Genomic DNA, 26,357 nt, shown 5'->3' on the forward strand with positions numbered 1-26,357 from the left:
CGGTGGAACTTGGAATAATATGTCACTTGAGGTGTCCTGCAATGCAAGCTACACTAGGACTTTGTATTCAGAGATAAGTTGTCAGTCACTGATGTTAGTAATTATTGGAAGATGAATAAAGAAGATGTATTCTGAAAACTGAGAAAAAAAAAAAGTTTTGATCGATGTGATTTGAGCGCACCTTCAATGACGTTAATTTGTTATATTTTATTTATTTTTATTTAAATTTTTAATTAAAAATAAATATAAAATATATTTAAATAAAAAGCATTTAATTATAAATTTTAAATTAATAAATTATTTTACTAATTAAATAAAACTTCAAGACTCTATTCTAATTTACTATCATTTTTTTAAAATTCAATTTAATTCATTTAGTTACCATTACGATAACTAACTACGATTCAGTTACAATACGCATAATTTAAAATTTTAATAATAATTTTTTAATAAGTTTTGAAAAAAAAAAGAAGTGTTAATATTTGAATTATAATTTTTTATATTATGAGATAAATTACTAACTCAATATAAATTATGAATAAAATTTGAGAGCCCTGATATTGTTTGTTTTTTCAAATGATTAATGATAATAACAGAAAATCAGATTTGCAATCAGATTTTAAAAAATTATTATTTAGTTTATATATTTTAATAAAATTAACTACTTAATATTTTTATTTTTGAAAAATATATTAGTTAGTTTCTATATTTTTATTTTAAAAATATAAAATTAAAAATATATCTTTTAAATATATATAATTATTTTTTTAATGTATATACATATGATAAAGAATTAATGAATATGTACATATTTTAAATATATAGTTATTTAAATTTCTATTAGCTGTTAACTGTAATTTTAATAAGTTTATTAAATAAGTTGGTTCAACATTATAAAATTCTATAAACTATCCCTTAAATTTATAACATGAAACTCCATGTTTCCTTCAAATAGAATTCTCAGCTTAAAAAACAAAAGCACAGCTATGCAAGGGATCGATTCTTTAATTTATTCTCTTAATAGGAAAAACAAATAAGGTTGGATATATACTTTAATTGTTGGACGACCTGTTCAATCTTAATCACCACTAACGACAGAATCATGGTCCAATTTCCTAGGTTTTCCTTACATTAATTAATTCATTCAAAGATTATCTTATTTAATTAAATTAAATTAAAAAATTATCAGAAGATGCATGTATCTTATTTCAAAGAAATATGTTTGTCAATTGGCTCATCATGTATTAATTTTGTTTTAGATCTCTAAAAAAAATATTAATATGTAACTAACTTTTTTTTTTAAAGCAAAAAAGATACTAACTTGTCATTTATTCTATTGAGACAATTTGTAATTATTTTATTTTTAATAAAATAAATTTATTTTATAAGTAATTAATTACTAAAAGTTCTTTATATATAAAAAAATAAAACAATTTGTGATCATTGGTACTATCATTTTTATTTTAAAAGTTCTTTTAATATATAAAAATAAAAGGATAATATATTTAATTTAAAATAATAATAATAATAATAATAATAATAATAATAATAATAATAATCACAAATTAAGACTCGAATACGATCGAGGGAATTTCTTGACTCACTTGGCTTGAAAGTTAAATATTGCGAGACCATATCCCTTACGCCGTCGTAATTAAACCATGTTTTATTTGTGTGGCCATTAGAAGACAATAGCTGGGTTGGTATTGATGCAAGAATCAATTGCACGTCAAGGCTTCATTTATTATTTTTCAGTCATCAATTCTTTTATAATTTTGAACGACCAAAAAAAAAAAAAAATAAAATGGGCAAAAAAAAGAAAGACTAGTTTGCAGAGAATGGACGTCAAAGAAAATATTTCCGGGCAAAGGGTCAATGGCTGTATATATATATATGTTAGATGACTTTGAGAAAAAATACACAAAATATTTGAAAGGTCTAACATATATATATATGAATATAGATAACTTTAAAAAATTTATTTAATTAAGAAAATATGTAATTGAAAATGGTCTGAGTCTTGCAAGTTAAGGATTAAGATGACACATAGCTTTTAGTTGTCCAAGATAATCACGAAACATATATACACAAAAATTTAATAGGAAATAAAAGTCATGGGATTATTAACTCAAGGAGTAATAAGGACGAGTCCGCCTCTCAGGAGAAATAAGGATGCCGTGTTTTTAGGCTTGAGTAAAGGAGTGATAAGGTGAATTCTGTAAATATTGTATATTTGAATGAGTCTTTGTGGTTGAGATTCTTTGGGTAATTCGTTCCCTTCCAAGTGATAGTCTTCATTATTTTTCTCCTCTTTTTCAGCAACCTCTGTTATTATTCTTTTTATTTAAGCTGAATGTATACTGTCAATTGTATTATTGAGGTTTCACATTAATAAAATTACATCTTTTTCACTTTGTTATCTTGGTATCAGAGCCTCAACGATCTGCTCACCATGGCTTCTTCTCTGAATGTAGCCAATTTTGTTACCTTAAAGCTCAAACAATCAAACTATCCTCTGTGGAGAGAACAACTTTTGAGTTTAGCTGAAAGTCAGGAATTGTCGGATCATTTGGTTAATGGCTTTCTGAAGATCGAAATTGCTACCCTCCCAATCCAATTCCGTAAAACTATCAACCACAAAGCAATCGACATCTTCAAGGCGTGGCAAAAGTCGATAGATTACTTCGTGGGTGGATCTATGGCACCCTTAGTGAGGAATCACTCGGACTTGTCATCGGACTAGAAACGATTCATCTTGTTTGGAGTGCATTAAAAGATGCATATGCACAAGATTCTCAAGAGAGGAATTTACCCTCAGGCGACAATTGACCTATTTTCGCAAAGATGAAAATCGGTCCATCATCAACATCTGCGTTGTTTAAAGAACTCTGCGACAGTTTAGCCGCTATCGGGAAAAAAGTACCCGATGAAGAAAAAGTCTTTTGTCTCCTTACGATGCAGGACCCAAGATGCGAAGCGTTTACTACGACGATGCTTAAACCATCGCGACCCAATTTTAATGAACTGGTCTCTCAACTTAAGAATTTAGACCAATGACGAGTGTGGTTTTCCACGTAGCGAATCTGGTCTTGATCAAATTTCGCATGTGGCTTTTATGGAAATCAACGAATTCATCCAGTAATTCCTCGAATCGGCGTCCTAGATTTAATTCCCAAGGGAGTGGTTTTCAAGACCAGCAAACGCAAAACCCTTTTCCAAACAAAGAGTCGTATTCTTCCCAAAGGCGACCTCCCCCGGCTGGTCGTAGAAGAATGACACCACGGTGAGCAGTGTATAAGAACGAAGTGTCAATACCGCAATGAGAGATAGTCACATCGCGAAGATTTGCTGTGGATTCCACAAGAAAAACAAAGCAGCCCTGCTCAAGCTCTTTCGGCACTCACATTGGATACTGATGTTGTAGATACTGACTGGGTTGCAGACTCTGGTGCATCGAATCATATGACAGGTAACAAAAATCTATTCCATAAACTTACTGACTATTATGGACCTTATTCCATAACCATCGATGGAACGTTTCTATCCATCGATGGTGTTGGAATGACGTCTATAGAACAGAAGCAAAAATTATCACTTTCAAATGTCTTTTCTGTTCCTGCTCTAAAAAAGAATTTACTTTATGTAGGCCAATTAACAGATGATTATCCTGTGAATTGTGAATTTTCTAATGTTTCTATTTCATTAAGGATCGATGACGACAGGGCATCGCTACAAGGGCCACGGAAAAATAACCTTTATATCTTGTCGGGAATCAAAGCATATTTTTCCAATCGATTTAGGTCCGGAGCAATGGACATATGGCATCAACGATTAGGACACCCTTAACCTTCTGCGATTTCTATTTTGTTTAATAAGAACCTTATTGATGTTAAAGGTTCCTTGCATTCTAAATTTTTATGTGATAGTTGCCAATTAGGCAAATTGAGCAAATTTCCATTTAGTTTGTCTTCCAATAAAAGTACCACTGTATTTGAAAAAGTTCATTGTGATTTATGGGGACCAGCCCCTGTTTTATCTTTTGCCAAATTTAAATATTATGCTTGCTTGGTAGATGATTACTCTAAATACTCTTGGCTTATACCACTAAAGAAAAAATCGGATTTCTTTGTTGCTTATAAAGCTTTTGAACAGTTTGTGCTAAGACAATTTGGGAAGACCATCAAGGTTTTCCATTCCGATGGAGGAGGTGAGTTTTTGAATAATGCTTTATCTTCACATTTTCTTTCACAAGGTATTAAACATCAAGTGTCGTGTCCTCATACACCCGAGCAAACAGGTGCTGTCGAACGACGACACCGTTTTATTCGTGAATTAGGATTGACGATGATGTATCATAGTCATGTGCCATTGTCTATGTGGGTCGATGCTTTTCAACCGCTGCTTTTTTAATAAATAGGTTGCCTACTACGTGCTAGGGAATGAAACACCATATTTTAAATTGCATGGAACTCATTTTGATTATAGCTCCCTACGTGTCTTTGGTTCTAAGTGTTTTCCATATATATGGGACACAAGAGGTCATAAGTTTGATCCTAAGTCTTGTTTATGTGTTTTTATAGGGTATAGTGAAAAACACAAAGGTTACAAATGTTTCAATCCCAAAACTAAGAAAATAATAATATCTCGACATGTGAGCTTTGATGAAAATGTTTTTCCGTATAAATCTGCATCTCCTAATAAAATGTTTGTTGACAAGCTTATGGATTCTTGGTTACCATCTGCTGAGATTACTGATTTTCCACTAAGTTCTGAAGAAAGTGCAGTCCGGATGTATTACCGTTCCTATACCAAAGAACACATGACAATCGGACTATAGGAGATCATGAAACAGAATTTGATCCTACAAGTGAGTCTCCACTAGCAGCTCATCATTCACACTCTGATGCTGTTCAAGATGACGGGATGCATCTAGAACAGGCTGAACAGGAGCAGCTGTCTCCACCTCCATTGTTTTTGTCAAATAGAGTTGAAGACACAGTTCAAAATTCCTTAGCAGCAGAGGACGTTGTTGGTAAACAAGTTGCTGCAATTGAATCAGACTCGGTGTTTTTGTCATCTCCAACTAATACTCATGTACCTGGTACTTCTATGATTGATGGTACTGTAATCAGTCTACCAACAGTTCATACGGATCAAGAAGAGTTGCTTCCTGAAGTCTGTTCATCATCTTTGGCTGAAATATCAGCTGAACAAGTTCAGGACGAAGCATTGCAGCCTCGACATTCGATGGTCACCAGGTCACAGTCCGGAATAGTTAAGCCAAACCCAAAGTATGCTTTACATGTGTCTATATCTCCTGATATACCTCCTGAGCCTAAAACTGTTAAGAGTGCTCTTGCACATCCAGGTTGGAAACAGGCTATGATAGAGGAGTATCAAGCTTTACAGTCAAACCACACTTGGGAACTTGTTCCTAGACCAGCGCATGTAAATATAATAGGGTGTAAGTGGGTTTTTAAAGCTAAAATAAATTCTGATGGGCATTTGGATAGATTGAAAGCTAGACTAGTTGCCAAGGGGTTTCATCAACTAGATGGTGTTGATTACATCAAACCTACTCCTGTTATTAAACCAGAACCATACGCTTAGTTCTTTCGTGGCTTTAGTGAAAAATTGGCCAATTCGCCAATTAGACGTGAAAATGCATTTTTGCATGGATTTATAATGAAGATTTATATATGGATCAGCCACCTGGAATGAAAGATCCTAATTATCCTAATCATGTTTGCAAATTACAGCGAGCATTGTATGGTTTAAAACAGGCTCCGAGAGCCTGGTTTAATAGGTTGAGTATGTTTTTAATTGATTATGGTTTTTTTTGCAGTTTAGCTGATCCATCCTTGTTTGTCATGCATACATCGACAGGTGTATTGGTTTTATTAATTTACGTGGATGATATGTTGTTAACAGGATCGTCTATGGCTCTAGTTCAGAATTTTTTGCAGGTCTTAAGCAAGGAGTTTTCCATGAAAGACCTTGGGCCATTGCATCATTTTCTAGGCATTCAAATTCAATCAACTGACTCTGGGTTACAATTGAATCAAACCCGTTATGCCTATTCAATTTTGGAAAGAGCTCAGATGGTGGATTGTCAACCGATGCCCACTCCACTTGTTCAGCGACACGATGCTGTTACAGACCCGACACCAGTAGCTGATCCCACCTTCTTTCGAGGGCTTGTGGGTTCGTTACAGTATTTGACACTAACCCGACCGGATTTGTCCTATAGTGTCAACTATATTTCTCAATTCATGCACAGTCCAACTTTGTCTCACTTAAAATATGTTCGTCGTATATTACGATATCTCAAAGGAACAATACATTTTGGCTTATTTTTTAAAAAAGATACCTCACTTGTTCTTAGTGCATTTTCTGATGCAGACTGGGCCGGATGTCCAACCACACGACGGTCTACTACAGGCTACTGTACTTTTCTTGGTTGCAATATCATTTCCTGGTGTGCCAAGAAACAACACATCGCTATGCGCGTTCTAGCACCGAGGCCGAGTATCGTTCCATGGCTCACACCGCACTGAGCTTACTTGGCTTGGATATCTCTTACAGGACTTGCAAATCTATCCCAAGCGTTGCCTATTTTATATGGTGATACTCTTAGTGCTCTACATTTAATACCAATCCAGATTACATTCACGCATGAAGCATGTTGCTCTTGACTATCACTATGTTAGAGAGCGTGTTGCTCAAGGGGTTATGATCACAAGATACATTCCTCAAAGATATCAAATCTTGATATATTTACGAAGTCCATGACAAAGGCTCGCCTAGCACAATTTCGACGCAAACTATGTCTCCACCCTGGACATAGTTTGAGGGGGGATATTAACTCAAGGAGTAATAAGGACGAGTCCGCCTCTCAGGAGAAATAAGGATGCCGTGTTTTTAGGCTTGAGTAAAGGAGTGATAAGGTGAATTCTGTAAATATTGTATATTTGAATGAGTCTTTGTGGTTGAGATTCTTTGGGTAATTCGTTCCCTTCCAAGTGATAGTCTTCATTATTTTTCTCCTCTTTTTCAGCAACCTCTGTTATTATTCTTTTTATTTAAGCTGAATGTATACTGTCAATTGTATTATTGAGGTTTAACATTAATAAAATTACATCTTCTTCACTTTGTTATCTATTGAAGTCGTCTAATTATATAAAGTTAATTTAGTTTCAGAGCAGGAAAATTCTAATTTGCCCAGAAATTTCGGACCCAGTTTGGGCAGACTACGATGCTTCTACGAAATCTTCCTATCTCATATATATGGCTATTCAAAATGTTTTCACCTAATACGAAAAATTAATTCAATTCACAGGCAGATTTAGATTTTCTCTATACTTTATTGATTAAAATATAATTTATATGTTTTTGGAGGATAGTAAAACAAGACAGCTCTTCATTTTCCCTGAGTCTCATGGCCGCACCAGGAGAAATGCAATTCAAAGTTGTGAAACATGATAAGTGGTTGAGGATATTTGAATTCAAAATCTTTTTACACATTATAGGGTAGAAATACCAATCAGATTATTTCTAAACAACAATAAAATATTTAGATATCTATTGCCCAAAGAGAGTTTATGCATTTTCTTTCCGTTCTCCAAGTATTTTATATTAATTATTCTATTATTTTTTGCATTTTATATCAATAAATTTATTTTAATTTAATAGTAACCAAGTTTTTTTTTTAAATTAATTATGCAATATTATATTTGAATTTTAATCAGAACATATTTTCACATTTTAAAGTAAATAGTTAAAATAGACAACTTCTATTTTATTTCATCGTTAGATGAAATAACTTCTAAACATAAATAATTGGCTGTTCTGTTTTAGTACAACAATCCTCTCTCTCTCTCTCTTTTGCTTGCGGTTCCTTGTCATTGTTGTTTCCTTGTGGATGCATTTAAAAAAAAAAAAAAAATCATTAATTGGTTGTTCTGTTTCAAAAACAACGGACCTTTCTCTTTCATGCTCCTTTTTATATTTTTTTATTTGATTAAGTGTTTTTTAAACTTCATTAATTGATTGTTCTGTTTTAATCCAACATGCCTTTCTCTTTCTTGCTGTTTTATTTTTCTCTTCTTCTCAAGCAAGCTTTATCTATGCCAGAGTGCATATATTAAACCAATTAATATATATTATTTTAATTCAAATTATAATAAATCTCATATATAAATACATAATATTTTTTTATTGGTTAAATACATAGATTTTATTTTAATAAAATTACCTTATAGTTTATATATAAACACCCTTAATTATGCAAAAAAAGTAAAAATAAAAATTCACTTTATTAATTAAAATCTAAATTTAATGACTACTAATTCATTTTTTTCACTTATATTTTCCTATGAAAGCAAGTCATGTCCCAATCAAAAATTTGAAATTTTGTTTTCTTTTTTATGCCTGATTTCTCCGATCATGGTATGGATTGTCCTGTGGATGTGAAATCTATGTGAAGGTCTTGCCTTGGTTTTATTAAGAGTTTCACATATATACGTCTTCCTTAGCTTTAGATCACATCCCTTTCAAACGTTGATCAATAGAGGCCACCATCGTTGAATGATAACTTTTCCTTTTTTCTCCATCATGTGGCGATTACATACTTTTTAAAAGAATTCCAACTCTTTTGAAATATATTCTTATGATACTCAAATCTTTATTCCTCAAAGTTCTATGCCTTTTTAATCTTTACTACAACTAATAATCAACAAACAGGAACTACAATATGCTTTTAAATCCAACACAAACCTTGAGTTAATGATTGCTACCAATTCTAATAACGTGTTAGTGTATAATAATGAAATGCCTTGTTAGAAAATTAGTATACAACATGTAATTTTTGATGCAGATTGGGAAGAGAATCGAATAGCAATTAGCAAATAATAAGGTGATACTGACAGTTACAGCAACGTGTGCCCTTGAGAGGGAAACAAAAGGTGAAAATAAAATTAAGTCGTGTAGCAATTGTTTGCTTGTCAAAATTTTCCTTTCCCTTTTTGCCAATTGACATATACGTGTATTGAAAGAAAGAAAGACCGATTAAGATATATATATATATATATTGATATAGAAATAGCTAGAGAATGACAAAACAATAAATTTCAAAAATAGCTGTAATCTTGTTTAATGTTAATATAAGGGATAATGCACATTTATAAATTCGAGATCTTATAATTCTTAAAATGACTATAATATTATTAAATTACAATTCATAGATAGTAAGTTTGATAACCTGAGGATGAAGATATATACCTTTTGGTTACACAACTTAATATCAATTGGATGTAACGTCAACAAGTCCTAACATGATCGAGATGACTCATATACGTGGTGGAAAAAGAAAATATGAGTTATAACCAGTACACGCTGATCTGTGTTCGGATATATACTATTGGATGAAGATGACACATGGCTCTTATTTATATATGATAACTACAAAACAGATAGGAAAAAAAAAAAAAGAAAAAGAACATTTGATTTATGAAAAATCTTGTCAACCTGTCTGGTCAATTTCTGGTTTCAGCATGTGCAATTGCTGGAGTTAACTAGGTTGTCCCCTGTAAAGATCAAATCTCCATTATTTTTTATGTGGTTATTATTATTATTATTATTATTATTATTATTATTCAAAACCCTTTTATCATGAAGGTTTAATTAAAAAACAATCAATTGTATTAAAAAAAAAAAATCTTGCACTTGCATGAAAAATAGCAACTCAAAACTACCATTCCTTTGGCGGTTGTAATAGCCAGAGATGTGCTGAGATAGGAAGATCACGACAAAAGAAAGAAAAAGTGTTACCCATAGCAAATTGTATAATGACACGTGTTATTTAATCGATTTCAGTAGACCATTTACATAGAATAACAAAAATATAGATAAATATTTAAAATAATTAGTAATTATTTTCTAAAAAATTTATTATCAAACAGTTATTATTTAATGAGACCTATTTATATATATTTGTTAATATTTTATTAACTTATTATTTCATATAGAGCATTCTACACATGATTATTTTATAATTTTTCATTAATATGAGATATTTTATGAAGAGGTCTAAAAGAATTATAAGTTACCATTGTTAGAATTCTCTAAACCCTAATGTAAGTATATTTACTTAAATTTTTATATTTTGTCGAAATAAATAAAATATAGATACGTGCACTTTGCTACAGTCATAAATCTTATAAAATGATTTATTTGAGTTCCCGTAAACATTTTGGATAAGATTATAATTTGAACTCATAAAAATATACCTAAAATTTAAGTCATATCATAACATATTAATTAATTAAATATAAACTTTAATTGACATCTAAAATGGTGTGAATAATCCATTTTATTTTAATCTAATCCATTTGCCGTGGACTTGGCAGGGTCTTGACCGGCAACTTTGATTATGTGTGCATATATATTATATTTGACCAAAAATTAATGTGCAATATCCAACTAGAAATAAAAAAATGAAAAAAGTGCCAATGAGTTTTCTATATAAAGGGAAGATCGATCCCAGCGAGAACACACCAATTAAGAAGGAAGTTCACCTCTCTGCTAGTTATTAGCTGCGCAGAAGAAGAAGAAAACTTAAAAAGAAAATCAGTAAGAAAGATGAAGAAAGTCTGTCCTGTTTTAGTTCTCTTCCTATCATTGATGATGATAAATGGGTGTTCATGTTTGGACCGTAGCCAATTCCCTTCATCTTTTTTGTTCGGGACTGCTACTTCTTCTTATCAGGTAACTATATATATATATTTATCCAATTATCCATCACCTTCTGTAATTCAGCTGTTTGCCTTTTTTCATAAATGTATATCCAGCAGCCATTCATCTTACTTCACTTGCATTCCTTTCTGGCTTGCTGATAATCTCTTTTCAATATGCAGAAAACTTCTTTTAACGCCATTGTCCCTACATTTGTTTCTTCTTTAAGAAACTGTATCTAGCTAGCCATATATGTTGTATATATTCAACTCACAATTCACATATAATTATCTATACAAATATCTCTATTGGTTAAATTATTCTTATTATAAAATATCATAAAATTAATTTTAAATATGGTAAAAATTTTGAGTTCGCTTTTATAGCATTAATTAATTTTATTTGTGTGCTTATTTCATTGTATCTGGCAGCTTTTGATTGTATTTTGTAGAATTATTGAGTACATCTGGTGTACTAAAAAATAGTATATCGCATACTCATATAAAAATAATTACACAACAAAAATAAAAAGATGAAACCTACTGTTTTATTAGTAAAGGTACACATACACCAGATGTATCTAATAATTTGTTAAAATTTAATATCAATAAAATAATCTTCTCATTAAAAAAAAGTAATTTTATGGAGCTCAAAAAATTTAAAGCAATTTTCTAATCAAACAAAAATTTCAGTAATTTTTGCAACCAAAAGATTATTTCATTTTAAATTTTAAGTTTTTTTTTATATTGTAATTAAATTTCTAACCCTTGCAGAGCAAATTCTCACAATGCAGACAATATTTCCCATTTATAAATTAATAAATTTTTATTTCGATTAGCAAAATAAAATTTTATGAACAACTTTAAAAAATAGCAAAATTTTAACAGATATATTTACTAAACTTGATAACAACGTACGTCTCCCACACATTCAACCTAAAATGCATAACGTGAAAGGGGAGTTAAATTAATTTGTGGGGTCAGTTTGGGAAGGGTCAAATAGATGCAGAAGCAACTTTTTGGACTTTCTCGTCGCCTTCACCTGCGATTTAGGTCCTATATTGAAGTAAATCTGGATGATTGCGTCGTCTGATATGACGATTAATTTGTCTGTTTATTCGTGCAGATTGAAGGAGCCTACTTGGAAGCCAACAAAGGCCTCAGCAATTGGGACGTATTCACCCACATGTCTCCTGGTACGAATATTATTATTCTAATTTATTTATTTATTAGTAGAGTCCAAGGAATAATTTCTTGGCGTATAATTAACTTTATCTAATTTGCTGTTGGTCAAATTTTCATTTAGATTAATTAATTTCTTTTCACATGAGATTAGAGACTCAGTCCTATCCTAAGATTTCAATTTTTATTTTTTCTATTAAAACGATTTAATAATTGGAGATAAGAAATAGCTTTTTCCCTTTTGTGACTGATTTTTTTGCCTCAGTAAATTACATGATTTTCTCAAATTATATAAATACCCATTTTATTTAAAGGTATTTTTAAAAAATTCATAATGATTTTTAATAATAAAATTTGTTAATTTGCTAAATAATAACAAAAATGCATTTTTTTTTTGCCTCTATTGTTGTCTTATTAAAGATAAATGTGATTGCTTTTGTTTTCAGGAGAAATTAAGGATAGGAGCAATGGGGATACAGCCGATGATCACTATCATCTATTTTTGGTAATTGATAATTAGATGCCCAATAATATGAATTATTGATAGATGATTAGTTTGAGCTATAACTGTCCCACCAAAGATTCCCATAGGAATCTTGAAATTTTATATTCTTCCATCAATTAGAGTTTTGAAAGTTCTTATCAATCAACAGAACAGAGCTAAATTAATTAACTTTGATTCTGTTCGTAGTTGGAGGTAAATTCATTAAATAATTAAGCAATTTTATATAATAATAATAAAATATGTAAATTTGTGTTTGGAAAAATTATGATTTTTTAAAATAAATCTGTTGAAAATTTTAAAAATATGTATATTCACTAGCTGAAAATAATTTTTTGAAAATCTTTAATTTCATCTTTTTTTTAAAAAAAATTTCATTTTTTTTAATGAAATCTAATTTTCATCTTGACACATTTTTATGATAATAGAATTTTTGGTCAGGTTAAGTTGGAATAGACAGGCCAATAGTCCAAACCCAACTGATTTTGAAAGGGAAAATAATAAGAGATTTTTTTGGCCCACATTTACAACCGAACATTTGCTGAATTTTATGATATATTTACAATAAAATTATAAATTATGATTGTATTGCAACAGGAAGATATAGAGTTGATGCATTCCCTTGGAGTAAATTCATACAGATTCTCTATTTCATGGGTCAGAATCCTTCCAAGTATGTTCCATAAAAATTTCTTTTACCTTTGAATTATGTATAAGGGTTTTCTTTTTTATTCATTTCTTCATGTTTTAATTAATTGTAATTTTAATCATAGAGGGTAGATTTGGAGAAGTCAATTCTGAGGGAATTGCATTTTACAACAAGCTTATTGATGCTCTTTTGCTCAGAGGTAAAACACATTGACCCATGTTATGATTCTTTGCGACTTGAGTGAAGGTTTAAGATTTTTCTTCTTTCTTATATTTTACCTCATCAATTATGTAGGAATAGAACCATTTGTTACATTGCACCATTTTGATGTTCCTCAAGAGCTAGAAGATCGTTATGGCGCTTGGCTAAGTCCTCAAATGCAGTAAGTTTCTTTAGCATGAGCCATCATTTATATGGTCAAAGTTATGAATAGGGAGAGTCATCTTGTTATCATATTTGTAATTTAGTTTGTTAGCATAATTACAGCAATCAGCATGATTATAGGAGATTTGTGTAACATAATTACAGCAATCAGCATGATTATAGGAGATTTGTGTAGCATAATTATAGCAATTATTATTGTTGTCCAAATTAGTTCATATTCTCATGTATAAATAGATGTAATATCTCTGTAAATGAGACACAGACAAATACACAATCCTTTCCTTCATTACTTGTATTCTTTCTTCTAACATGGTATCAGAGCCATAAAGCTTTTATTTCTAGTTTTTTTGGGGTCTCTCTGCTCTCTCTACAACCTGTTCTGGTTCATTCTTTCATACCTATTATTATACCATTTTTTTTTCTCCTCATCTTGTTATCAATGGAGAAATCTGATATTTCAAAACCTATTGCAACAGTTCTGACTGGTTCTAACTATAATCTTTGGGTTCAAGGAATGAAAAGTTTTTTGATAGGTCGCAAGCTTTGGCGTATTGTTACCGGAGATATCATCGCTACCGACAAGAGAGAACGATGAAATCGATGCAAAATTTGTCGACCGTCTTGAGGATTGGGATAGTAAAATCATCGATCATCACCGGTTTCGCAATACCTGCCTCGCCCATCCACATCCGGTTTGCTAATTATGACTCGCAAAAGAAATCGGGATTTTTGGCTAATCGATATCGCACCACCGGACTTGCCCACTATTATCGGGCCAGGACTACTCTTCATAATCAAACAAGAAGCAGTCAACTGCGGAATGATTTTCTTGCCCGTGTCCAACCTATTTGGAATCAAATATCTCGTGCCAAAATCGTGAAGATCATCTTCATCTCATTCAAGTTCTAATGGCTCTTCGATCGTAATATGAGGCCGCTCGAAAGGCCCTCGCTACATCGAAATCCACTCCCATCATTGGAAACTGCTATTCAAGAGATTATTTTTGAAGAGACTCGTCTCGGTTTGGATAAAACTCCTCAATTTGAAGTCGCTTGCAACTACTCGATCCTCACATCAGAAATCTGGCAATCAACTCTGTAAGAATTGTAATCAAATTGGTCATGCTTTTGCATATTGTCCTACCATAAAATGCAGATATTGTCATGGTTACGGTCATATTCTTGAACATTGTCCCACACGCCCTCCAAGATCAAAAGGAGGGCATTCTAAATTCAAGAATGTCTCAAAGCCTGGATCTTCCTCTGTCACTGCTGTTGCTGCTACTGAGGGCTCTACTGCCATCACCATGAGTGATCTTGAGGCACTATTCAAACAGGTTATCTCTTCTAATTCTCCTGCTGCCATGTCTGCCACTCCGGGTAATTCTTATTGGCTTTTTGACTCTGCATGTTGTAATCATATGACCACTAATCTTAAATTCTTGTCTTCTGCAAAACCTGTATCTTCCTTACCACCAATCCATACTGCAAATGGTACTAAAATGAACATCACACATACTGGTCATGTGTCTACCTCAAATCTTCATCTCCCTGACACCTATTATATCCCTAATTTGGCACTCAATCTTATTTCTGTTGGTCAGTTGTGTGAAAGAGGACTAAATGTTATTTTTTCTCACCATGGTGTCCAGGTACAGGATCCACAAACGGGACAGATTCTTGGGGAGGGTCGCAGAGTGGGTCGATTATTTGAGCTTACATCTTTACATCTTCCTCAGAGATTTGTGTCTGCAGCTACAATCCCTAATTCCTCCATTCACCAATGGCATCTTCGTCTTGGTCATGCTTCTACCAGTAAAATTCAACCTTTAATTTCTCGTGGATTATTAGGATCTACTAAGTTTGAGTCATTTAATTGTTTAAATTGTCAGCTTGCAAAACAACCTGCATTATCTTTTTCTCATAATAATACTACTTCAGACACTCCTTTTGGTTTAATTCATTCTGACATTTGGGGTCCTTCTCCTATTTCTTCAGTAAATGGTTTTCGTTATTTTGTAATATTTATTGATGATTATTCTCGGTTTACTTGGATATATTTTTTGAAACATCGATCTGAGTTATCACAAATTTACATCACATTTGCAAAAATGATTAAAACTCAATTCTCTTGTGACATTAAAATTCTTCGAACAGACAATGCCATGGAATATCGGGATTCTTCTTTACTTCAGTTTCTTAGTCAACAAGGCACCGTTGTTCAACGTTCTTGTCCTCACACCTCTCAACAGAATGGGCGAGCCGAACGCAAGCATCGCCATATTCTTGATTCATGCGTACTCTTCTTCTTTACGCCTCATGTCGAGAAAAATTTTGGGAGAAGCGACTTTTCATCTGTTTATGTTATTAATCGTCTTCCTACCTTGGTTCTTCATAATTTATCTCCTTTTGAAAAGTTGTTTGGACAACCTCCTGACTATTCCATCCTTAAACCTTTTGGATGTGTTTCTTTTGTTCTTTTATAACCTCATGAACATACCAAATTAGAACCTTGTGCTCGTCTATGTTGTTTTTTTGGTTATGGCATTGAACACAAAGGGTATCGTTGTTGGGATCCTATTTCTAATAAGTTATACATCTCTCGTCATGTTACCTTTTGGGACATTTATATATTCTATTCTCTTTTCAATTTTCATCACTCATCATCGACTCTCTATTTTTCACCGACTCCTCCAAAGAAATTTGTTTCCAAGTCTGATCCAGTGATTGTGATGTGCTCAATATTAGCCCAACTACACACCTCGTTGAATCAAGCACTGATTGTTGATCGATTACTGCGCTGCATCTCCTCCTAGCACTACTCTTCGTCGTTCTACCGTGTAAGAGAAACTCCTCATTATCTTTCGATTTTCATTGTTACTCTACTATTGCAACCCTTCATGAGCCTCATTCTTATCGTGAGGCAATCACGACCCTCTTTGGCGACAAGCTATGGTAGCGAACTTGGGCTTTAGAGAAAACTCATACTTGGGATTTAGTTGATCTTCCACCAAACAAGACCCTGATTGATTGCAAATGGATTTACAAAATCAAGACCCGTTCTGATAGAACTATTGAATGCTACAAAGCTCGCTTAGTAGCCAAAGGGTACACTCAAGAGTATGGTATCGACTATGGAGAAACTTTTGCTCCAGTGGCCCGATTAACATCTATTCGCAGTCTCTTAGCTATTGCTGTAGTTCGTAAATGGAAACTTTTCGGATGGATGTTAAAAATGCTTTTCTTCATGGTGATTTAACAGAAGAGGTTTATATGCATCCTCCTCCGGTTATCATTCTCCTCATAAGGTTTGCAAACTTGGAGCCTTATATGGATTAAAACAAGCTCCTGTGGCTGGTTTGCCAAATTTAGTTCCACTCTTACTCAACTTGGTTTTCTCTCTAGTCCACATGATTACGCATTATTCACTCGTCGAATAGCGGTGGTATTGTTCTTCTCACGCTTTATGTTGATGATATGATAATAACAGGAGATGATTCATCCGGTATTTTAGAGTTACAACATTATCTCAATCAACATTTTGAAATGAAAGACACAGGTTCTCTCGGCTATTTTTGGGTCTTGAAGTTTCTCAAAATTACGATGGCTATTATCTATCTCAAGCCAAGTATGCATCCGACTTACTTTCTCGGCGGGCATCATCGATAGCAAAACGATTATCAACCCCATTGGAGCTCAATTGCAAACTTACACCTCTTGATGGCACTCCTCTTGATGATCCTACTTTATATCGGCGACTTGTCGGGAGTCTTGTTTATCTCACGATTACTCGACACGATATTTCATATCTTTGTTCACTGGTCACCGGTTTATGTCCGCTCCTCGCTCAACTCATTTCTGCAGTGCCAGAATCCTTCGTTATATCAAAAGCACTCTTTTTCATGGTTTGCACTTTTTTTCTACCTCCTCCCTAGTATTATCTGGCTACTCTGATGCTGATTGGGCTGGTGATCTGACAGATCGTCGCTCTACAACTGGTTATTGTTTCTTCTTGGGTAATTCTCTTATCTCTTGGCGTAGCAAAAAGCAAACTGTTGTTGCACGTTCTAGCACAGAATCTGAATATCGTGCTCTTGCTGATGCTACATCTGAATTACTTTGGTTACGGTGGTTATTAACTGATTTGGGTGTCACTCATTCTTCTGCCACAATACTTCATTGCGATAATAGAAGTGCCATACAGATTTCTCATAATGATGTATTTCATGAGCGTACCAAACACATCGAAATTGATTGTCATTTTGTACGTCATCATGTTGCTCATGGCACCATATGTTTGATTCCTGTCTCCTCTGTCAAACCTTGATATATTCACCAAAACGCATCCTCACGCTTTCAGGATCTCTTAAGCAAACTCAAGTTGGCACCTGTGCTACCACCTTGAGTTTGAGGGGGGGTGTTAGCATAATTACAGCAATCAGCATGATTATAGGAGATTTGTGTAACATAATTACAGCAATCAGCATGATTATAGGAGATTTGTGTAGCATAATTATAGCAATTATTATTGTTGTCCAAATTAGTTCATATTCTCATGTATAAATAGATGTAATATCTCTGTAAATGAGACACAGACAAATACACAATCCTTTCCTTCATTACTTGTATTCTTTCTTCTAACATAGTTATAGAATAATATTATATGTTTAGCATTGATCGGAAGTTGCTACCCTTATTAAAAAGCAATATTAACATTTAATCTACCATTTTAATCTTGATGCAGGGATGATTTTGGGTACTTTGCAGATATCTGCTTCGAGGCATTTGGAGATAGGGTCAAACATTGGATTACACTCAATGAAGCTAACATGGTGGCCCAATATGGGTACTATAGTGGAATATGGCCACCAAACCGATGCTCTTACCCTGCAAACAAATGCAAAGCTGGAGACTCTGAATTAGAACCTTACATTGCTGCTCATAATATGATACTGGCTCATGCTACAGCAACTGAAATTTACAGAAAGAAATATCAGGTATTACATATATCAGCATATCATCAAATAACCAATAAAAGAGAATTTATTTCCTTGTCATGTCTGCTTAATTTTTATTACTTGAAATAGGAAAAACAAGGAGGAAAGATTGGCATTGTATTACATATCTACTGGTATGAGCCACTAAGAGATATTCCAGTTGATCGTGTTGCTGCACAACGAGCTCTAGGTTTCATTGCCGCTTGGTAATTAATTAATTAATTACTCATAATTCAAGGTTTATCCTATAAAGATGTTGCTTGGTCTTAGATTAACCTATTAATGCATTTATTATCTTTTTTTTTTTGTGTGTAGGTTTATGGATCCCATTATGTATGGAGAGTACCCACCGGAGATGCAACAAATTGTAGGTCTAAGGCTACCAGCATTTTCAGAGGAGGACAAGAGGAAACTAGCGAACAAATTGGACTTCATTGGAATCAATCATTATAGCACTCTCTATGCAAAGGATTGCCTACTTTCATCTTGCAATTATCATGATGATTTACTTAAAGATACCTTTACTTACGGAACTGGAGAGAAAGATGGCGTTCTTATAGGAGAGCCAGTAAGATAAACAAAATCTCACTATCTAAATAACAATTAAAACGGATGATATTAACATTGCTTTTTCTCTTTTTCTTTTTGGGTCCTTGCAGACAGCAATGCCTACATTCTATGTTGTTCCAGATAGTATGGAGAAAACAATCATGTACTTCAAAGATAGATACAACAACACACCCATGTTCATCACAGAGAATGGTATATCAGTAAATTAAATTCCAATTACCATTTTCTTGTCTTCTGCAAACTTAAATATTTGTATAATCTAAAAAATATGTGTTTAATCTAGCAGCTATCAAACAAAGATTAGAAATTCAGTATCATGATAATATACATATTACTTGCAGGATATGCACAACCTAGCAGTAGAAACATTGAAGATATGCTGAACGACACAAACAGGGTGGAATACATGGAGGGTTACCTCACTTCTCTAGTTTCTGCAATGAGGTAGATTTACATTTCATTGCCTATCAATATTCTTGAAAATTTCTGTCTTTTTTAAGGTGAGTTGATGATCTAATAGAGGTTAATAATAATTACAGGAACGGAGCAGATGTGCGGGGCTACTTCCATTGGTCTTTGATAGATAACTTTGAGTGGACATATGGATACACCATAAGCTTTGGGTTGGTTCATGTAGATCGCACAACAATGCAGAGGACCCCGAAAAGATCAGCCAAATGGTTCCAGCATTTCCTGAAAAATGAAGCTCTTCATGCCCAAGAATAGCAACAGAACATTGTGCATTTGTAATCTAGAACAGTTTTCATATATATAATTATTTATATTTATTTAAGTTGTTTATTTGTGGCATTTGCAATCTGAAATATTTTTTTTGAAATAAAACACAACATATTACATTGTTCATTTGTAATCTAGAACAGTGTTCGCATATTAAATATTTCTATTTATTTAAGTTGTTTATTGTGGCATTTGCAATCTGAATTTTTTTTTTTTTTTTTAACAAAGCATAATAACATTACATTCCCAAGAGAATCCAAAATCAAAAATTTCATCAACAGATGATTATAACTAGAATATTTCAAGGAAAGGCTAAAAACACTGCTTTGCCATCCAATCTGCAATCATAATTGCAGTTGCTTTGATCAAATTGAAGACACAGGGACTGGAATATTGATTCAATCCGTCTATGAATGTGTTTCACTGAATATTGATTCAATCCGTCAATGAATGTGTTTCACTAAGGCGTCAATTTCCCAATACAAATCATGTTTCCTCATGAGAGATTTGAACAAAGTTTCAGAGTCTATGATAAGTTTCTGTAGTCCCATATCCTGAGTAATGCTAATGGATTCTAGCAGGGCTAGTGTTTCTCCTACCAGGGGAGAAGTACTATTACTGCTTGCTGTCGTGCATTGTATAATTTCACTTTTGTGATTCTGCAGAGCGCAACATAGCGTACTGATTGTGACTTATGATTTGCTGCAGTATCAGAATTGAATTTAAGTGATCCTTAAGGGGGAGGTTGCCACTTACTATTTCTTGAATTGCTGCTAGGGGTAGGGCTCTGTGTCTGTGTTGGAAGACTTACATACAATTTTAGGCTGAACTCTTGAATCCATCTTCTGATGCGATAAAATGTTATCATCCGCCTCACCAATGCTTTTGGAATATGAAAACCCTTTGCTTTTTAGGCTATATCCCAGGTTACTGGCAATATGAAAATGTAACTACTTTTTTTTTTGGGCAAAAATTTAACTAACTTGTCATTTGTGATTATTTTATCATTTTTATAAAATAAACCTTATTTTGTAAATAATTTGTCAGACCATATTTCTTGGGCCGTCTTAATTGAACCATATTTTATATGTATGTGGCCATTTCTTTTAATTATTAATTCTTTAGTAATTATATAAAGTTGATTAGTTTTAGTTCATTCTTAATTGCTTAGAAACTTCAGTAGCAGTTTGGTCATACCATGCATGCATGATCGACGCTTCCACGAAATATGACCATTCAGCATTTTTCTCCTTGATAATTTTTTTACAAGTAAATTAGGTGCAATACTTTATTGCTCAGAATTTTCTCTATCATAAATTTAAGATATAAAATTTATAATGAGACATATTTATTAAATAAGTGAGTTTCATATATTTATATCTTAAGTCAATAATATATCAAATTTAAATAAAATTTTTTATTACATTAAAAAATCATATGTTATCTTCTCATCCTAAGATTATTTTAATTAAGTTGGTTACTCCATAATTTAAAAGGGGACTGTATTAATTAATTTTAGTAGGGTCACCTATGTTAGGTACTGTATAATTATTGCCTTAGATTCTATGGCATGTGATGATTTTAGGAGACTTGTTCAATTCTACGTTTACAACTATGCCATTTTTTCTGAGCCATGAATTCCTGTTTCATAGAATACTAGTCTTCCCTGTTAGTCCAAAGTAGTTTAATTTAGATTCTATGGCACCTCAAAAATATATTAATTAAATTATATAAAACGATGTTCCGACTTTTTATTTTCTTTAAAGAAACAAAACAAACCAGCCTAAACTTTACACATTCTAGGGTACGCAACCCCACATATGTTATGCAAAATCAGACCATACAACAATATTCTGGAGGAAGACTGTTAAACTGGTGCAGCCCAATTGATTTTGATTTCAATAAATTAAAATTATTTTTTTATATAAAAATAAGATAATGTAGACCCATTAATATTTCTTGTTCTTCGTATTTTCAAAACTCTAAATGAAAAGAATTGTATTAATTTATCAAATAAAGTTGATTTCTTTTCAAATAGAGCTGTGTGAGAATTTATTTGAATTCTTTTCTTAAAATTGATTTATCAATAATTATATAAAGTTCGCTAGTTTCAGCTCATTGCTTAATTGCTCAGAAACTTCAGTTCCAGTTTAGGCGTCCCATGCATGCATGATCGATGCTTCCTGGAAATTGTCCTGTCTCATATGACTATTCAGCATGCACGTTTCCATTTAATGTAGAAGAATTTTTTGTTGACAGGAAAATTTTCTCTATATTTTATTGATGAAATTTTAAATCATAAAAGTAAACCACAAAAGAAATATATATTCCTCATTGTTAAGAAATATAAATATGTATTATATTTGACCAAAAATTAATGTGCAAGATCCAACAACCAGTAACCAAAAATTTACAAAAATGCCACCCAGTTCTCTATATAAAGGGAAGATCGATCCCAGCGATAACACAACCCAAACCTCTGTGTTAGTTATTAGCTGTGCAGAACAAGAAAACTTAAAAAGAATATCAGTGGTGAATGATAAGGAGGAGGATGAAGAAAGTGTGTTCAGTTTTAGTTCTCTTCCTATCATTGATGATAAGTGGGTGTTCATGTTTGAACCGTAGCCAATTCCCTTCTTCTTTTTTCTTTGGGACTGCTACTTCTTCTTATCAGGTAGCTATGTATATGTATGCTTCTCTTTTATATATATATATATATATATATATATATATATATATATATATATATTACAACCTTACAAAACGGCAGCACAATTTGCGTTTGGTCTATATTTTACACCTATGCAACTGTTCTGAAATGGAATTTTATGTAAAAATAATAATTAAGTTTTCAGCTTCTTATCAATTGATCCATATTTAAATGGTGTATTTTCTATCTTTTTATTCTATATATTCATCACTTTTGTCTCTCATCGGTTTGCCTCTTTTCTTTTGATCATATGTGTATATCTAGCCATTCTTGTTACTTCTGAACGACATACACCTATATAATGCTGATGCAGCCTTCACATTGAGGACTTGCTCGTCACCTTCACTTGCAATTTAGATCCTATGATTGAAAAAAGAATTCTGTTTGATGTGCGTCAGCTAATAAAACAAATAATTATTAATTTATCTGTTTATTCATGCAGATTGAAGGAGCATACTTGGAAGCCAACAAAGGCCTCAGCAATTGGGATGTATTCACCCACTTATCTCCTGGTACAAATATTAATTCTTCTTATTTATTTATTTATGACTGGAGGCTAAGAAATTTCATGACATATAATTAACTTTATCTAGTTCGCTGTTGCTCAAATTTCATTTGCGTTTATGCTTAATTTAGATTAATTAATTTCTTTCCATGTAAGGTAATTAACTAATTGAGGATAAATGTGACTGCTGTTTTTATCAGGAGAAATTAAGGATGGAAGCAATGGGAATACAGCTGATGATCACTATCATCAATTTTTGGTAATTGATAATTTCCTTGAATTTAGACGACTAACAATATAATATGTTAAAGAATTTGTGGGAACCCATCATTGTTTTTTTTTTTTTCTTTTTTCCATAACCCATCATTGTTGACAGATGATTAATTAATCAAGCTATAAGCAACCTTGAAATTTGATATTCTTCCACTATTTGGAGCTCTTAAAGTTCCTGTCAATCACAGTAACAGAGCTAAATTAAATAACTTTGATTCTGTTCATAGTTGGGGGATAAAATTATTAAATAATTAAGCAATAAAAGTTATAATTTTTATAAAATAATAAAACATGTGAATTTGTGTTTTTAAAAATTAAGGTTTTTTAAAATAAATTTGTTGAAATTAAAAAAAAAAGTCTATTTTTCAGCTCACTTATTTACTAATGAAAAACAGTCCAAATCAAACTGATTTTAAATGGGAAAAATAACAAGAGATTTTTTCCCACTTTACAGCCAAACTTTTACTCAACTTTATGATATACTTACAATAAAATATTCAAAATATTATACATTATGGTTGCTCTGTGATAGGATGACATAGAGTTGATGCATTCTCTTGGAGTAAATTCGTACAGATTCTCGATTTCATGGGTCAGAATCCTTCCAAGTATGTTTTATACAATTTTTTTTTCTTTGCATTATATATAAGTTTTCTTTTTAATTCAATTTTTCATATTTTAATTAATTTTAATTTTAATCACAGAGGGTAGATTTGGAGAGATCAATTCGGAGGGTATTGCATTTTACAATAAGCTTATTAATGCTCTCTTGCTTAAAGGTAAAATACATCGAATCACGTTATAATACTTTGGCACCTAGGTTGTTATTATTTTTTTCTAATATTATGACGCCTTAATTATGCAGGAATAGAACCATTTGTTACATTGCACCATTTTGATGTTCCTCAAGAACTAGAAGATCGATATGGCGCTTGGCTAAGTCCTCAAATGCAGTAAGTTCTTTACCTTATTATATAGCGAGTCTTCATTCATAAGGCGAAAGTTATAAATATGGATCTTGTTGCATAGTAAATATCATATTTGTAATTTTAGTTAAAGAATGTAAGTTGCTACCACTATTAAAAAGAAAAATTAACATCTACTCTACCATCTTAATCTTGTTACAGGGATGATTTCGGGTACTTCGCAGATATCTGCTTCGAGGCATTTGGAGACAGAGTGAAACATTGGATTACACTCAATGAAGCTAATATGGTGGCCCAATATGGGTACTACAGTGGAATATGGCCACCAAACCGATGCTCTTACCCTGTAGGCAAGTGCAAAGCCGGAGACTCTGAATTAGAACCTTACATCGCTGCTCATAATATGATACTAGCTCATGCCACAGCTACTGAAATTTACAGAAAAAAGTATCAGGTATTATACACAATAGCATATCATCAAATAACCAACAATTATATACAATAGCATATCATCAAATAACCAACAAAGAGTTAATTCTTTCCCTTGTCATGTTTGCTTAATATTTATTACTTGAAATAGGAAAAACAAGGAGGGAAGATTGGCATTGTGTTACATATCTACTGGTATGAGCCACTAAGAGACATTCCAGTTGATCGTGTGGCCGCTCAACGAGCTCTAGGTTTCATTGCTGCTTGGTAAGTAATTAATTACTCGTAATTCAAGGTTTATCATATAAAGATGTCGCTTGGTCTTAGATGAGCCTATTAATGCAATTTTTTTTTGGTGTATAGGTTTATGGATCCCATTATGTATGGAGAGTACCCACCAGAGATGCGACAAATTGTAGGTCTAAGGCTACCAGCATTTTCGATGGAGGACAAGAGGAAACTGGCAAACAAATTGGATTTCATTGGAATCAACCATTATAGCACTCTCTATGCAAAGGATTGTCTGCTTTCACCATGCAATTATCATGATGATTTACTCAAAGACACCTTTACTTATGGAACTGGAACAAAAGATGGAGTTCTTATAGGAGAGCCGGTAAGATATGCAGAAGCTAACTATCTAAATAGCAATTAAAGCAGATGATAATTAAAAACAGTACTTAACATTGCTTCTTCATTTTTCGTTTTCTTTTTGGGTCTTTACAGACAGCAATGCCTACGTTCTATGTTGTTCCAAATAGCATGGAGAAGACAATCGCGTATTTCAAAGATAGATACAACAACACGCCCATGTTCATCACAGAAAACGGTATATCAGAAAATTAAATTGCAATTACCATTTTGTTATCTTCTGCTGACTTAAATTTGTGTAATCTTGCAACTATCAAACAGATATTTGAAATTCAGTCTAATGATAACATATACATGCTAATTGTAGGATATGCACAACCTAGCAGTAGAAACATTGAAGATATGCTCAATGACACGAACAGGGTGGAATACATGGAGGGTTACCTCACTTCTCTAGTTTCTGCAATGAGGTAGATTCATTTATCCTTGCCTATCAATATTTCTCCTTTCTTTTTTAAGGTGACTTGGTGATCTTATAAAGGTTAATAATGATCACAGGAATGGAGCAGATGTGAGGGGCTACTTCCATTGGTCTCTGATAGATAACTTTGAATGGACATATGGATATACCATAAGCTTTGGGTTGGTTCATGTAGACCGCACAACAATGCAGAGAACACCAAAAAGATCAGCCAAATGGTTCCAGCATTTCCTGAAAAATGAAGCTCTTCATCATCCCCAAGAATGGCAACAGAACATTGTGCATTTGTAATCTAGAACAGTTTTCACATGTATAAATATTTATATTTATTTTAAGTTGTTTACACTGTAGCATTTGCAATCCGAAAAATATTTTTGAATAAAGAATAATAATATTACATTTTGCAGTTGCAATCTAGAACAGCGTTCTTATATAAATATTTGTATTTATTTAAGTTGTTTATTCTGCGCATTTGCAATCTAATGATTTTTGTTTTTTGAACAAATCGTAATAATATTACATTCCCGAGCGAATCCAAAATCAAAAGTTTTCTCAACAACAGAGGATTATAACTGGAATGTTACAAGAAAAGCCTAAAAACACTGCTTTGCTATACAATCTGCAATCGTATTTGCAGTTCTTTTGAGCAAGCTGAAGACACAGGCCTGGAATAACTCAATCTGTCTATGAA

At 32.5% G+C, this 26,357-nt stretch overlaps 3 protein-coding genes across 4 annotated transcripts; all 3 read left to right on the top strand.

The window, feature by feature from the left end:
• The first annotated feature begins 5,693 nt into the window (after positions 1–5,693).
• On the top strand, positions 5,694–6,557 carry LOC131179372 (uncharacterized mitochondrial protein AtMg00810-like). The gene has a single exon (XM_058146193.1). The coding sequence runs from the start codon at positions 5,700–5,702 to the stop codon at positions 6,555–6,557; it is 858 nt and encodes a 285-aa protein (XP_058002176.1). The 5' UTR covers positions 5,694–5,699.
• A 3,980-nt stretch (positions 6,558–10,537) lies between these two features.
• Positions 10,538–19,877, top strand: LOC110641338 (beta-glucosidase 18). Of its 2 annotated transcripts, none has more exons than XM_058145246.1 (12): positions 10,538–10,764; positions 11,857–11,926; positions 12,359–12,417; positions 13,012–13,087; positions 13,173–13,262; positions 13,358–13,445; positions 18,191–18,443; positions 18,534–18,649; positions 18,759–19,011; positions 19,103–19,205; positions 19,355–19,457; positions 19,553–19,877. In XM_058145246.1, exons 1-12 carry the CDS (start codon positions 10,639–10,641, stop codon positions 19,737–19,739), a joined length of 1,524 nt encoding a protein of 507 aa, XP_058001229.1. In that variant the 5' UTR covers positions 10,538–10,638; the 3' UTR covers positions 19,740–19,877. The 2 variants fall into 2 exon arrangements, with proteins under 2 accessions (XP_058001229.1, XP_021648715.1); XM_021793023.2 differs by having other exon boundaries at positions 10,539–10,764; positions 13,188–13,262.
• A 2,326-nt stretch (positions 19,878–22,203) lies between these two features.
• Positions 22,204–26,079, top strand: LOC131179173 (beta-glucosidase 18-like). Its single transcript, XM_058145245.1, has 12 exons — positions 22,204–22,425; positions 22,904–22,973; positions 23,167–23,225; positions 23,772–23,847; positions 23,944–24,018; positions 24,105–24,192; positions 24,367–24,619; positions 24,746–24,861; positions 24,958–25,210; positions 25,321–25,423; positions 25,553–25,655; positions 25,744–26,079. The coding sequence occupies exons 1-12, from the start codon at positions 22,288–22,290 to the stop codon at positions 25,955–25,957; spliced, it is 1,548 nt and encodes a 515-aa protein (XP_058001228.1). The 5' UTR covers positions 22,204–22,287; the 3' UTR covers positions 25,958–26,079.
• The last annotated feature ends 278 nt before the right edge of the window (positions 26,080–26,357 follow it).

Source organism: Hevea brasiliensis, chromosome 4 (assembly GCF_030052815.1).
Source record: "Hevea brasiliensis isolate MT/VB/25A 57/8 chromosome 4, ASM3005281v1, whole genome shotgun sequence".
NCBI classification, from domain to species: Eukaryota; Viridiplantae; Streptophyta; class Magnoliopsida; order Malpighiales; family Euphorbiaceae; genus Hevea; species Hevea brasiliensis.